General features: G+C 42.7%; 1 protein-coding gene across 10 annotated transcripts in view; it reads right to left on the reverse strand.

The window, feature by feature from the left end:
• The window catches only part of SULF1 (sulfatase 1), a 116,509-nt gene that overhangs the window by 2,619 nt on the left and 98,972 nt on the right, over nt 1–14,918 (reverse strand). For 6 of the 10 annotated variants that reach the window (XM_083517562.1, XM_083517557.1, XM_083517560.1 and 3 more), the window contains 8 exons: nt 14,336–14,552; nt 11,101–11,353; nt 9,511–9,607; nt 8,526–8,620; nt 7,918–7,986; nt 7,277–7,449; nt 4,262–4,404; nt 3,739–3,862 (listed from right to left, as the gene is read on the reverse strand). In XM_083517562.1, the coding sequence (XP_083373688.1) occupies nt 3,739–3,862; nt 4,262–4,404; nt 7,277–7,449; nt 7,918–7,986; nt 8,526–8,620; nt 9,511–9,607; nt 11,101–11,353; nt 14,336–14,552 (1,171 nt within the window). Of the gene's footprint in view, nt 1–1,477; nt 1,512–3,738; nt 3,863–4,261; nt 4,405–7,276; nt 7,450–7,917; nt 7,987–8,525; nt 8,621–9,510; nt 9,608–11,100; nt 11,354–14,335; nt 14,553–14,918 lie in introns of all 10 variants that reach the window. The other 4 variants (XM_083517564.1, XM_083517566.1, XM_083517565.1 and 1 more) reach the window with 1 other exon arrangement.

The following is a 14,918-nucleotide window of genomic DNA, read 5'->3' on the forward strand; positions in this document are numbered from 1 at the left end:
TCGTATCGCTTGTGAAAATGCCCTAAGTGTCTGAACATCCTGATCGAGGTCCAAATCTTGAAAGCCAGTACCTACATACTCATAACTTTTCAAAATACCAATTCATATGGGGAGTTAAAAGTCAACAATTATGCAATTGTATGGGATATGACATGCAGAGCTGAAGTATTTTTAATTGCCGTATCAGCTTCATTGCTGCTGACGATAGCAAGAAGATAAGCGTATTTATAATGAAACATTCTGAAAAGACCAAAATAACAACAAAAATGCTTCCATAATTGAAAAATGCATCAGAAATGGGAACCTCAAGAAAGAATGGCAAGTAGAAGCAAAAGGTAACTGGCATAATCAAAAGAGATAAAATATTGATCCAATGTATTTGGACCATACCATCTTCATGGAAATTTAGAGAAGCAAAGATCCAACATTTAGATGTGCTGTTTCTTCTTTTCTTACCCTATGATATCCAAAACTTGTTGGATCAATAAACATCGCTTTTGAATCCCACTTTGCTTTTTCTCTTCTACTTCCAGTTCAGTCATTATAAACAATCAAGATTTGAATGGCATAGATAAAAAAAAGTGACAAAAGATTTGAATGAACTCCCCTTTGTATAAACCGAATGGCTTGAGATGGAGCAAGATTGCACCCACTGGCTGTGCCCTTGGTGTCCATGTGTTCAGGATTCATGCACAAGGCTGATGGCAGGTTGGAAGAAGCCCTGGGCAAGGGGTCCTCTAGGGCTCCTTGAAATATTCTGGTGGTCACTGACCTCCATAGCACCCTGGGGTTGTCCCCAAGTAAGTGTGCCAGGCAGCAGAGAGGGATTCCTTTTTATTTTTATACTCAAGTGCCGTATTCTTGGGACTGAAGTGGTGAGTGGCTGTATGCAATTTGCTTAGTGGTGTAAAGTGATGCCAGCAACTGCTGCCATCTCTGGCGGCCCCAGCATTTGCCTGGCCATGCCGACTCTGGACCTGACACTTATGCATAGGTGAGACTCCTTGTCCCAAGGTTCCTAATTGCATGAAGACGCCTTCTGCAGATATGTCTGCACATGCATGAAATGCCTTCCATACGTTTGCTAAACATGTAGATGTTGTGGGACCAGTGGGTGCAGTCTCATTCCCCCCATGTGCATCAATGAACACGAGCGATGCTATTGTCACGTGAAACAACATACAGTACTTCCAGAGAACTATGCCGTGCCTTCCACTCCCCAGCCCCCCGTACAAGGATGATGAGTGAATTTCCTAAAGCAGGACTAATGTAAAATGAGCCGCATGAAGTCTCAGTGTGAGCAAAGTTAAATGTAAAGTGGAAGATGTAAAAACCAGTGGCCAGGTGCAGAACATCATTAGCGCTTGCATGCAGCAAAAGCTACGCAATGTGCGGGCTACAGGCATTAGTCGAAATGGACCAGGTCATGCAATTATTTGGAAAGAAGCTGCTGAGGAGAATAATAAAGTGTGGATACCTGTGTGGATCATAGCTTCCTCCATCTTTATTTCCTGATATAGGAAAATACAAGAGTAACTTTTGTTAGTGTTTAGATTTGGTAAAAATCATTCATAATGTAGCTTTCCATGCACAGCATCTACCTCCTAAAAAGAAATTTATCGTGTTATAATTAGGTAAAGCGACAGTCCAACAAAGATACCTGGGAGTGTACTAAATAAATCAAAAAATAGAAAAAGTGATAAAATCGTAAGAAAAGGAAAATGTTACATATTATTATTATTATTATTATTATTATTATTATTATTATTATTATTATTTAAATCTGTATATCGCAATTCTTCTGAAGATAAACGGGCGGTTCACAACAAAAAATACAAAATGAGAACACAAAATGCATAATAAAACAATAACAAAGCTATAACCCACTCCCACAAACATGTTTAAAAGGCCATAGAATGTTAATCAGCCAAAGGCTTGGTTATAGAGAAACGTGTCTTCCTGGGGAGAGGATTCCACAAATGGGAAGCCACCAAAGAAAAAACCCATTCTCCCGTTGCCATCCTCCAGACCTCTTGAGGAGGTACACAAAGAAGTGTCTCAGGTGATAATTGCAGAGTCTGGGTGGGTTCATATGGAGAGAGGCAGTCCTTGAGGTATTGTGATCCTGAGCCATTTAATGATATATACTTCAAAACCAACATTTGGAAACTAACTGGCAGACAGTGCAGTCAGGTCAGGATTGGTGCAATATGTTCAAACTGTCTTGCCCCAGTGAGCAACCTAGCTGCTGAATTCTGTACCATCTGAAGTGTCTGAGCTGTCTTCAGAGGCAGCCCTGAGTATAATGTGTTGCAATAACCTAACCTAGAGGTTACCAGTGCATAGACAACAGAAGCAATCCCTGTCCAGACAGGGGCAGAGCTGAGCTGACGGAAGGCATTCTGCGCCACTGAGGCCACCTGAGCCTCAAAGTGACAGCAAAGGATCCAGGAGTACCCCCAAGCTACATACCTGCTCATTCAGAGGGAGTGTAACCCCATCAAGAGCAGGCAACCTCTTATCCACCCAGCCTAGAAAACTGCCCACTTAACAGTGCCTTAGTAACTAGACTGAGCTTCAGTTTGTTGGCTCTCATCCAGTCCATTACTGAGGCAAGACAACGGTCCAGAACATCCACTGGCCTTACCTGCAGATGTAAAGGAGAAGTAGAGCTGTGTGTCATTGGGATATTGCTGACAACATACTCCAAAACTCCAGATAACCGCACTCAGCTGTTTCATGTAGATGTTAAACAGCATAGAGGATTAAACTGAACCCTGAGGAACCGCATATTGGTAACAGGAATTATTATTATTTTTGCAAAATTTTAGAGAAAGATTTCCCTGGAACACGGCTCACAACCCCTAATCACTTTACAGGCTTCAGATTACAGAAGAGTAGTATAATTCCTTATTTTTCCAGGGAAAATGGAGAGCTAAACACAGGGGACACAGTTATGTACTTTCACAGTGGGGTTTGATGCCCCTTGGTGGGCTCAATCCCAGGACAAATTCTCATTTGTTCTATTGGCAACCCAATATAAGTATTGGACAAGTAGATATAAAAGCAGATGGTGACCTCAGGCCTTCTCCCAGGCCCAAGGGAATACCTGGTGAAGAGAGGGCTGTAAGATTGGCTTCTACTAATATTTTGAGTGACAACGGAGAAGATGCATAAAATGAACACACACACACCCTTTAAGGACTCAAAACTTCATGTCCTAATAGAGCAGTTAATTGGTACAGTGAAAAGAAGAATCTGAGCACAAGGCTGCATAGAATAAACCTTTCCAGATGTGTTTTGGAGGGCAAGTGGAGTTATTCAGAGAAGAGGGAGTAAGTTTGCAATGTTCAAAGGCAATGCCTTCTTCATTATTGCTTCACATTTCCCAGGCTGACTCCTTGCATTGAGGGGGCAGGGGAGATGTCAGGCTTACAAGAAGAAGAAATAATCATATATACATGCAGCATGGTAAATAATGCAATTAACTCTGCCTGCTTTTGTAATTATTATGCAGTTTCCCTGTAATATCTGTGTACAGCGAGGTGTCATATATTCTTCAGCTGCAAATCACGTCTAAATGGCTAAACATATTGTAAATACCTCATTCTGATTATGCTTAAAATCATTATTTCTCTAGGTGTTTCACAGACCACTTTAACCATTCCTTGTAGTCATTAAGGGTTCAGGGACGGAAACAACATTAACAACCCAGAGTTAAGCATCATTTGTTATTACCTGTGTCAAGCCCCTTGGGTCTTGGATTGCACTGCTTATAACCTTGACAACTTCGTAGCTCCATTAGCTGTATGTGTAGCTGGTTCAAGGTGCCTCTTTCTACAGTGTGTACTGTATTTGTCAGCTAGACACAGGTGGGAGGGGAAAGGAGGGAAAGAAATGTTATGAGTGTCTGCAACTGCAAAGGGTGCAATACTCAAATGACTGAAGTCTATACGCTTACATGTAAGCCAAGCTTTAGGGAACCACCATAGCTCAGTGGTAAAAGCATGCAGCTTTGCACGCAGCAGGTCCCAGATTCAAACCCCAGCATCTCTAGATAGGGCTGGGAGAGTTTCATTTTCCTATGAAACATCCCAAAGTAATTAACAATAAAACGATTTTTTAATCCACTACAGATGGAAACTGGGATAAGGATCTCCACTTAAAAGGCTTGCTGAGAATTGAAGGCCTTTAAAGAGGTGTTGAAAAGACAACAAAGATGGAGCTTAAATGAAGCGTAATGGGAGGGGCACACATTTACCTGGTAGGGGTCTGTATTCATGTCAAAATACTCCAGGAATCCTGTAGCAAACTCACAGAAGAGGAAGTTATGTGTTTCATTTAGTGTTCGTAAGCACCAGTAAGTGTTATTGTTTGAGCTTGTACAAGCACAAAACGATCCCACTGTTGGGGAAAGGGGGGAAAAACTTAATCAGTGTTAAGGAAGCAGATATTCAATCCAGGAAAGGCAATTAGCAGTGACCAGAGGAGGAATGACTGCTGGGAGGAGCAGAGAGAGAAGAAAACGCCATGGTACACCTGAAGCAACCCAACCAGACGCCTTCATCTGCCCCAGCTGCAACAAAACACATCGCTCCCGTATTGGTCTCTACAGCCACAGCAGGTGCTGCAACCTTCCAACAGCTTGACTTCAGCCCCAAAGGTGCACTCCTCCATTTCTCCCGAGACAGATGGATGCCAACAACAAAATTATGCCTAGTGCAAGGTACATACCATCTCTCTGGATGCAGTCTTTCATGCGTTAAAGGAAAATGGTTTCTGTGTTCAGACCCAGAGACCTCCCCCCTAAATAAACACACATTTGACTCAAATTTTAGTTTTGGTTTTGGGCAGAATATAGGCCACAACTTTATTGATTACAGAAAGTGAGTGGTTGCTCACTGGTTCGACTAGCCCCCTGCACCCTTGCAGGTAGCGCTGACCCAGAGCTCTATCATAGGTCAGCCAAGGGTGAACACCTGAGGTAGGTGGAAAGCCAGGAAACAGACTATGTTCACTCCCCAGATGCTCCCCTGGACTCAGGCATGGGCACAACCCCCTCTCGGGGGTTGACCAAACCAAGTTGAATCCCTGGATTCCTTTAATGGAATACCCTTCACATAGGGATGGCGAGACCGTTCTCCCATCCCTATCCGCAAGCTTACAAGTTGTGACGATTTGCTACACAGCAGGCGAAACCCAAATGGCAACAGCCAACCAGCCAAGCGGGGAAAATTCCTGCTGTGCCCCAACGGCATAGCAAGCTCAATCGCAAAATGCCCTAAATAGGGAGAGGTGGGCAGGTGTTCTGATGCACGAGCTGAAAGAGGGTCAGGTGCTTAGGTATATATAGGTCCCTCAATCCGTTTAGACTGCTCCCATTGGCCAGATTAAACCCAGCAACGAGGGACCTACCAATCGGGTGTTGTGGCTGTCCCAATAGACCCACCCACAACCAGGAGGTCAGTCTCCCGGTCTCACCGCAACACGTGCCCTCTTTTAGGGAGGACACGCTTTAGGAAACATGACTGCATCCTGCACCTGGAAGTGCACACATATAGTGCTGTATTTCAGCACCTCATGTGCCCTGGGTAGGCAATGGTAATTCCGACAGCACTGCGCATCTCTGCAGGAGGCACAGATTCCAAGCATCTCCCACTTAACTTTTAAACTTTGCAGCACCAACCATCTGCTTCATAGGAAGCATCTTTGCACTGCTGCCGCTGCACAAAAGATCTCTGGTTCAGGAGCATTAATTTTAAATTCATTTTCACAATTTTCTTTCAAAAAAACAACAACTGCATTACACAACCATAAGTTCTGAAGTTCAAGGTTTGAAAAAATGCTTTTTGCGCAAGAAAAAAAGAAGACAGAATGTCTCCGCAGTTTACAGGTGACCCCATCCACATTAAGCATTTCTTAAGAGCCACTGGTTTCAAGGAGAATGGGAGAAACACTATGCTTAAATATCTCCCATTAAAATCAAAGGGACTAAAAAGTGCTTCATCGGATCACATCTTTTAACCCTGAATAAAAAATTGCGGTTAGAAAATATCCCACATTTAAAGTAATTTATAATTATTTCCATGAATTATATCCTCTTTCATAAATATTCAGGATTCTGGAATAAACAATTGCTTAAGTGATCCTGGCACTCCAATAAAAAACTTATTTTAACAATAAGAAATGTTGGCTGTATGTAACACAGTGAACAACCCAGTTATACACGTGTTTACGGTTGATGGTGGGAAGGCAACATTGACACCGACACAAACATTAAATTGTATCCAGTGAAGTCAATCTCTTTAGTGCAAGGACCTATGCCTATGCTATTCCTTTCCCCCAGAAGAGAGATGGGGCAGAACATGGTGAAGTGTAGAGAGAGGAAGTCCCATTGCAGAGCAGGCGGAAGTCTTGTGTTAACAGGACATTTTTCACTGGATACAGCCCAAAATCTTACTCTTGAATATATACAACCTCAAAGGCAATGCTTTCTTTAGAGGAAATTGCCACCATAATCTATTGCCCCTGTGAAAGATTTTAGATCAAAGCACACTTAATTTTATGCTTTCAGCTTAAGAATATGGTTTCCATTCTTCACCAGTTGGAGACTTGCCTCTTCTCTTCTTCCTCCACACCCCCAACCTGGTGCTTCTTCTCTTTTTTAATATTGCTCTCTCTTTATCTATACATGTGTGGGAAGACCATGTACTTGAAGACTACGGATACAATTCCATGCACAATTATTTGGGAACAAGCACCACTGTCCTCAGTGGGACTTCTGAGTGAGTTAGCAGATAATTGGTCTGGCTACACCTAGAACCATTCAGGAGCGATTCTACTGGGCAGGTTCATAATGTGAGAACAAGTCAAATTACGGAACGCAAACAGGTAAGGTAAACAACTTAAAAGAGGTGTAAGCTATCACCCAGGTGGGCTCAATGAATGATTCAGATGAGACAGAAAGTGGTATCTCCAGGACACCACAATCCTATAACAACAACAACTATTGGTCATGCTCTGTGGTCCCATAACCTCATCAGAAATTTGAATGTGCCTGTATTCCAATTTCTATTTCATTTTTTGGCATTAATTTAAGGAAAAACCCCTTTAAAAATATTAAACTCGTTAAAACCCAGTTTTAAATACAATTTAAATTCAATTCCAGTTGTATTTAAAATAAATAATTAAAAAACACACAAAAGTATATATAAATCTCCCAATGCTGCAAGAGATCACACCGACCCCGAACCCCAGAAATGAAAGTGGTTCTCACAGTTCCAGAATGGTGCAGTCTGCCAATGGTTGTTATCATGCGTAAAACAAGTGAGTCCAGGAAGGCTGCACTCGTCTCCTTTTTTCTGGCGCTTTTTCCCTTTCCTTTCTTTCCTTCTCCTCCGGTTCTCTTTGAAGAGCTGAAGTTTACCATCTACCTCTTGGGCAGCTTCCCTAGTCAGATTCAAGAATATTTCATAAACCAAGGCTTAATCCTAACAGTTTTCATCAAGCACCTACAATAGACTGGAGTTCTCATATAAGCAAATCAACATGCTTAGCAGCTGGAGGGAAGAAGTGGATTGTTTCAGGACTGATTTTAAAGGTCACCTCCCACCTGTGCTTGCTGCCGAAATCCTCTTCCCTGAGCTGTGACTCATATGGCAGAGAGTAATGCTTAAATGTTCTTGCTACATGCACTAATTTACATGCAGATAGCACACACCAGAGTTATTTGTATCAGGGCTGTGCAAAGCGGGAGTTTATATGGTCAAGAAATTACATATCTGTACCAAATGGCTAAAAATGACTTTGCACACGCAATCTTATAGCCAAACAGCCAATGATGTACACAAATATAAATAATATTAACAAACAATAATACATAGCTTCTTATCAATAAAAAAAGAAAGAGGGGCTTACTTGAATGGATGAAGGTGACTTGTCTTAAGCTTTTCTTGACCTTTAACCCCCTTTTCTTTATTGTAATAGCTGTAAAGAAATAGTATGACAAAATGAGGCTTTGCTGAAAACCAGCACTTAAAAATGGAAGTGTGGCTATTAGTTTCATTCCTTAAATATTTGTACAGAGATTACCCCACCAGCTTTTAAATAAATATAACTGTTGGTAAAAAATGTTCAAACTCTTTATATCTTTATATATAATGTAAAAGATTTCAGTGTATTCTTTACCCAAAGGCCATGAAACAATCAATTTTAACCTTAACCAAACGAAATACTCAGCTACTATATAGTCCAAAATTTTGCTTCAAAAACTCCAGTAGGTTCACTTATTTAAAATTTATTTCAGAAATGCAAATTACTGTTCTGTGTGGCACTCCATAGAAGAAGCATTTCAAGAAGAACTAGATGAAAACATGCCTGAAGTTTGGCCAAAATGTATGACTGCTGTCTTTATGCTTTATCCCATTTTAACCAGAAAACCAAACCTTGGGAGTTATTATCTGTTCCCCCATACACATTGATTTTCCACCTGGAATTATGCAGATGAGAAAAAGAAATGCCCTTACCTTTTTTTGCTACAGTCACAGTCCTCAGGTTTTCGTCTTTTTAGATGTCCTCTCACTTCTCTTAAATTCTTAATTTTATCTTGGAGAGCCTCAATCTGCAAAGTTAGTTGCAGGTTTAGTAAGAATTTCATTCAATACTTATCAGTGCAGCAAAACATTGCTACTAACAGACACTGAGTATTGCCAGTGGTCTTATTACTAGTTTACTATTCATCATTTGATAAATCTCACACATTGCATCTACAATGATAGCCGCTTTTTACCACTTGGTGAACTGACACCAAGAAATAATTATTTGTTCAAGTCCACATAGTGATATTATGCAAATATCATAGTGAACTAGGGTTTGGTTTTCTGTGCCCATGTCAGCCTCACACACATTCCTCTCCCCATCCCCTGAAGGAGTCACAAAGCTTGCTGCTGTGTGCAAACCTAGAATTATGGCTCATCTTAACTGTGGTTTAGAGACATGAGCCAGAATCAGATACCATGGTTTAAAGATGGCTTGTTTCCCTAAAGTAGGAGTCAACATGCTACTTTCCATAATTTGTTGGCTCACTCCTCCCATCAGTCCCAGCCAGCATGGCTAATGGTCAGGGATGATGGGAGTTGTAACCCAACATCTGGAGGGCATCACACCAGCTATTTCTGCCTTAAAACCATAGTTGAGACTAATCACAGTTTGTCCAAGTTCACATTAACCATGGTTATTTGAAAACAGAAGCAATTGCCTCTGGTTTTCTCATGGGGGTAAGATCTCAGACAAGCAAGGTTCATTCGTGTAATGCTAAACTGTGGTTTAGCACTAAACTGTGGCTTAGCATTATATCCAAACACAGCCACCCCATGTTTATGGCCAAGCAGAGATTTGAACCTTAATCACCCAGTTCTGATTGTGATCCTTCACCCATCAGTACGTTTTGTGAGATTTGAGTTTTGGTAAGATACCAGCACAGGTGGTTAATAAAGGAAAATGACTTCAAACCTCTTTGTCAATGTAGGCTTTGTGGTCTTTCCAGGCTCTGGCTGATTGGTATAGTTCCCTCTCACAGTGAATAGAGTCATTCGGAAGAATAAAACACCTTTAAGTGGAAAAATGGATAAAAGAAAATAGGGGTGATGTTTGGGGGAGAGAGATCTTGGGAACATGCAGCCTAAATCCTCTGAAGCCACAGAGTAAAGAAAACACTATAAATTACTTTTACTATGGTAGTTCCAGCATCTTGTAAGAATCAAAGTGGGCAAGTACTTGCTCTGCTTCCTCTCTAGAGTGGAAGGACACAGCTTGGTTGGAGCCTCCTCAGTGGCTACAGGCACATTATGGAACAGCTTCCCCTGTGAAGCGTAGCTGGCTCCCTCCTTCCTGGCTGTTTGCCAGTTACTAAAGACCTTTTTATTCCTGCAGGTTTTTATCTCCCTGCCCTCCATGAGAGGTTTGGAGGGTGGCAACAGGTTTGGAGAATGGGCCTATTCTGTGTTGGCTCACCGTCTGAGGAATGCTCTCTCCAAAGATTCTCAAATGAAGTGTAGTATAAAGGTAAAGGGACCCCTGACCATTAGGACCAGTCGTGCCTGACTCCGGGGTTGCGGCGCTCATCTCGCTTTATTGGCCGAGGGAGCCAGCGTACAGCTTCCGGGTCATGTGGCCAGAATGACTAAGCCGCTTCTGGCGAAGCACAGCAGCGCACGGAAACACCGTTTACCTTCCCGCCAGAGCGCTACCTATTTAATCTACTTGTACTTTGACGTGCTTTTGAACTGCTAGGTTGGCAGGAGCAGGGACTGAGCAACAGGAGCTCACCCCATCACGGGGATTCAAACCGCCGACCTTCTGATCGGCAAGTCCTAGGCTCTGTGGTTTAACCCACAGTGCCACCCACATCCCTTGAAGGGTAGTATAGGATTTAATAAATAATAATCAGACTAGTTTCCGCATTAATCACAACTTCCTTGCCCTTACCTTTATAATAATGATAATGATGAGGATTTATACCCCGCCCATCTGGCTGGCTTTCCCCAGCCACTCTGGGTGGCTCCCGACAGACTATTAAAAACATGATAAAATATCAAACATTTAAAACTTCCCTAAACAGGGCTGCCTTCGGATGTCTTCTAAAAATCAGATAGTTATTTCCTTGATATCTGATGGGAGGGTGTTCCACAGGGCGGGAGCCACTACCGAGAAGGCCCTCTGCCTGGTTCCCTGCAACTTCACTTCTCGCAGTAAGGGAACTGCCAGAAGGCCCTCGGAGCTGGACCTCAGTGTCTGGGCTGAACAATGGGGGTGGAGATGCTCCTTCAGGTATACTGGACCGAGGCAATTTAGGGCTTTAAAGGTCAGCACCAACACTTTGAATTGTGCTCGGAAACGTACTGGGAGCCAACGTAGGTCTTTCAGGACCGTTGTTATATGGTCTTGGGGGCCACTCCCAGTCACCAGTCTAGTGGCCGCTTCTAGCCTCACTACCCTTAATCCACTATCTCCCTTATCCATCCATCAATCCCAATGTATCTCTGCTCATCTACTTGGCTCCTCTGACTTCACCATAGTCAGCTGTGGCAAAAGCATTCTTACTTATGAGTCACTCGGACAGAGTCCGGCTGGCCAACTGCGTTGGTTCCATCGGCTAACATCGCTTTGTCACCACCAGCGGTATCTTCTGATTGGCCCTCCTCCTCTTCACTGTAAGCTCCATGCCGCTTAACAATGCTTTTGGGTTGGAGGATGTGCAGTTCTTCCTCCTCCAGGTTTATATCATATATTTCCCCTTCGAATTCCACAGACAGGGAACGAGTCTGGCGCGTGTGAACAAACCGCGGTTTGTATTCTATATTGGTAAAAGAACACAGAAGTGTCAATTAGACAACTACTAACGGTGCACTCTTTATAAAGAGGGGAAGGAGCCAAGACCCGGGGACTGATGCAGAGTAACTGGGGAGAGGGGAATAGTACATTCATGATGATTTTCACTACAAAGCTCTTTGGTCCAAGCAATCAATTTAACAGACATGACCCTACCTAGTCCTGCACTGAACACTTCATTTATTTAAATAAAATGGGACCTAACTTTCCAGGGCAAAAAAAACCCTCCCAAGGCAATTTTCAAAAATTCCTCTGCCCAGGCCTGCTCTACACAGTGCAATGGACTGTGACACTATTCTTGGAGAGATTTTAATTTTAATAGAGAAGCATTAGGGCGATGTCATTTCCTCTCCCAAAATCTGAACTGCTACAGCCTAATTTACATTCTCATTCTGTTCCATTTGTCAGAGTCAGACAAGAGAAATGCAAGTCCCTAGGAGCGGGGAGGATATGAAATGCAACTTTACCAGCATAATCTTGCACAAAAATGGTGCTTTTAAGACAGCGATGGGAAACCTGAAACCCACCAGATGTTGCTGGACTCCAACTCCCATTAGCTGCAGCCAGCATGACCAATGGTCAGGGGTGATGGGAGGGGGACTGTAGAGCTCAACAACACTCATAGGACAACAGTTATCTTTCTCTGATTTATGAGATGTTCACATGGAGGTCACTGTAATTGTGAGCAAGGCCTGTGATGTTCTGGTCAGGTGAGGTTTTTATTTTACCACCCCTCTTCCGCTTCCTTGGCCTACCCCCCATCAAGTGTAGATATGTTGAGAAATGCTCTACCCCACCTAGTAAGAAAATACAGGTCTTCTGGTTGGTTACATAGCCACCATAGTGAACTGCCACTTTGTAGATTACTGGAAATAGTACCTTGTCTGTCTCCCTAATATAAGAAATGTGCACTAGATTCAATTTGATAAGTAGTTCACATTGGAGTCCACTGGAGGGCACTGCAGAAACATGTGTTGGAAACTAGCTAGCTAGGAATTTCGCTTTAAGAGAAATCTGGATGCATTAAAGTACAACAGGGACAAATAATTTGTGTACAGATGGCTGAACAATTTAAACTGCATTTAGGGCTGGGAAAAAGTGATGAGCTGAGTGATAATATTGTCATTGCCAGGTTGATCTAAATAGTTTGTTCTAGATGTTTTCTGCCCAGCAGAAAGCCATTCATAAGCATAGCTTTTTATCTTGTAAAAAAAAAAAGTGTAAGACAGCAGGCAGTTTGCATTAAGGATGCATTCAGTAAATATATACATCTAGATGAGAAATCGCTGCTCAGTAGGACAAGAATACAGAACATCTACTTGGGTATATTTTACTAGCCTTTATAGTAATGTACTAGAAGCAAGCTTTTGAGCTACACTAATAACTTTTCCTTCAGATATAAATATTTAAGTACTATTTAAACCTGGCTAACCTGTTGTTTAAAATAGTCTAGAAACACAACGTTCCATTAAACTGAGAGCAGACAGATTTCGTAGTGGTGTGGTGGTTAGAGTTGGACTAGGATTTGGAGACCTAAAGCTCACTTGACTATGAAGATTCCTGGGTGCACCTTGGGATAGACACCAACTCTCACCTTGACCTCCCTCACAAGGATGTTGTGAGGATAAATGGCGGGCGGCGGGGAGAACCATGTACAGCACTTACAAATGCAATAATTCAAGAAAAAAATGTTTGTAGAGTCAGGAGCTGATGGGAGTGGGAATCGCTTTGGGATAAATAGTACTTTCTCCACATTTACTTCTATGGTTTAACTTGCTTACCTGGTTGGCTTTGGCCTGAAAGCTGATTAGTTGCCCCTTCCTAATTTATGCTTCAGGTGAGCGGCCTTGTTTGCCCCACCTGACCCACCTTGCATAGTGAATCCAATCTTATTATCTTATTATTTCTTTACCACACTTCAAAATCTTCTCTGAAGGGGTGGGTGGTTTTGTGACCGATGAAAGAGCCAGCCAGTAAGTGCTGTAAAAATTCACCTTCTACTCTAACGCACCCTGCCCTCCCAAACGGAGGAGAAGACTGTAGGGTTGCCAGAATTATGGTAGGTTTCCACATCAAGCTCACTGCCGAAACAATGCACATCTAAGTGCAGCCTTACTGGAAGCCCTGTTGTTCACTGGAAGCCTTCAGCAGTGATGGAAGCTGATTACAAATTTTCTTAGAATTCCCAAAGTATAATGGCATCAACTTTCTAGACTCAGAGGGCTCAGAGCAATATATGTGGCAGACTATAGCTCCAACCCCATGTCATTGGTTGCTTACTGCTCCACCTGTCTTCTGCTCACTGCCTGCTTTAACGAATGCTGAAAGTCAGAAGCAGAGGTACCAGCACATGTCTCTTGAGCAAAGCAACAAATTGTGCCTGTTGCATGACTGGTTGCATCTGAACCTGCTTGTTCTGCCAGGGGCCTCTCTCAATAGCACAGTCTGTGAAACGTTGGAAGAAGGCAATTAGGAAAGATGGACAGGCAGTTCAGGCCAGTGAGAAGCCGTTCCACCAGTGCACTGGATGAGGAAGGAGGGAATAGCTCTGTACAAACGGCCAGGGGGATCTGATGCGGACATCACACAGCATCTATTGCCTGAGGTGGCCACCTCACTGTGTCTAATGGTAGGGCTGGCCCTGCCAGAGCTGAATGAAGTTTGTGACTAATACATACAGTTATCAGTTTATTAGATCAAATAATCACACAAGGTGATATCTGACTAAGTCATACTTAGAGCACACCACCAAAGCACATACTCTTTGAATGCAAGGTACTCTACCAGATGCTGCCCGCAGTGATTTATATTAAGTGGCATAATTTTTTTTCAGCCCACAGAGAACTTGCAGGATTTGTTTCCCCAGATGGAAAATGTGTGGTGCCTAAACCTGGAGCAAATTAAAGTCTCTGACCTTTCTGAAAGCCTTCAATATACTGTCACCTACTTTGTATTCCAGGGTTTCTCATAAAAGCTCTTTGATTTTTTCTTTGAGTCCTACTGCTCCGGTAATCAGCTTCTCCGCAGTCGCAGTCATTTTCTTTGCTGCTATATCCCCGGGAGTGAATGCTTCGCGTTCTCTTTCTGATAGCAAGGATGTCACTGGACGCTTTACATTTGTGAATGCGGAGTTTGCCAGACGCATCTTCGATGCACTGCCACTTCTGCAGGGAAAAGACAACGAACAGGCCGCTTAAATTTATCTCTCCGAACCTCCATTTTTATTTTGAGAAGTACAACAGGTAATGCCTTCCTTGTAGTCCATAGTTTCTTTTTGCATTCTTGCAAAATATTACCTTGCACTCCAGGTAAACCTGTGTTTGCATAACATGCAAATGAATTACACCATGGGTAGGCAAACTAAGGCCCGGGGGCCGGATCTAGCCCAATCAATTTCTAAATCTGGCCTGCAGACAGTCCGGGAATCAGCGTGTTTTTACATGAGTAGAATGTGCCCTTTTATTTAAAATGCATCTCTGGGTTATTTGTGGGGCATAGGAATTTGTTCTCTCTCCCCCCCCCCAAGAAAT

This window comes from Podarcis liolepis (genome assembly GCF_965112155.1).
Source record: "Podarcis liolepis genome assembly, chromosome: 8".
NCBI lineage: Eukaryota > Metazoa > Chordata > Lepidosauria > Squamata > Lacertidae > Podarcis > Podarcis liolepis.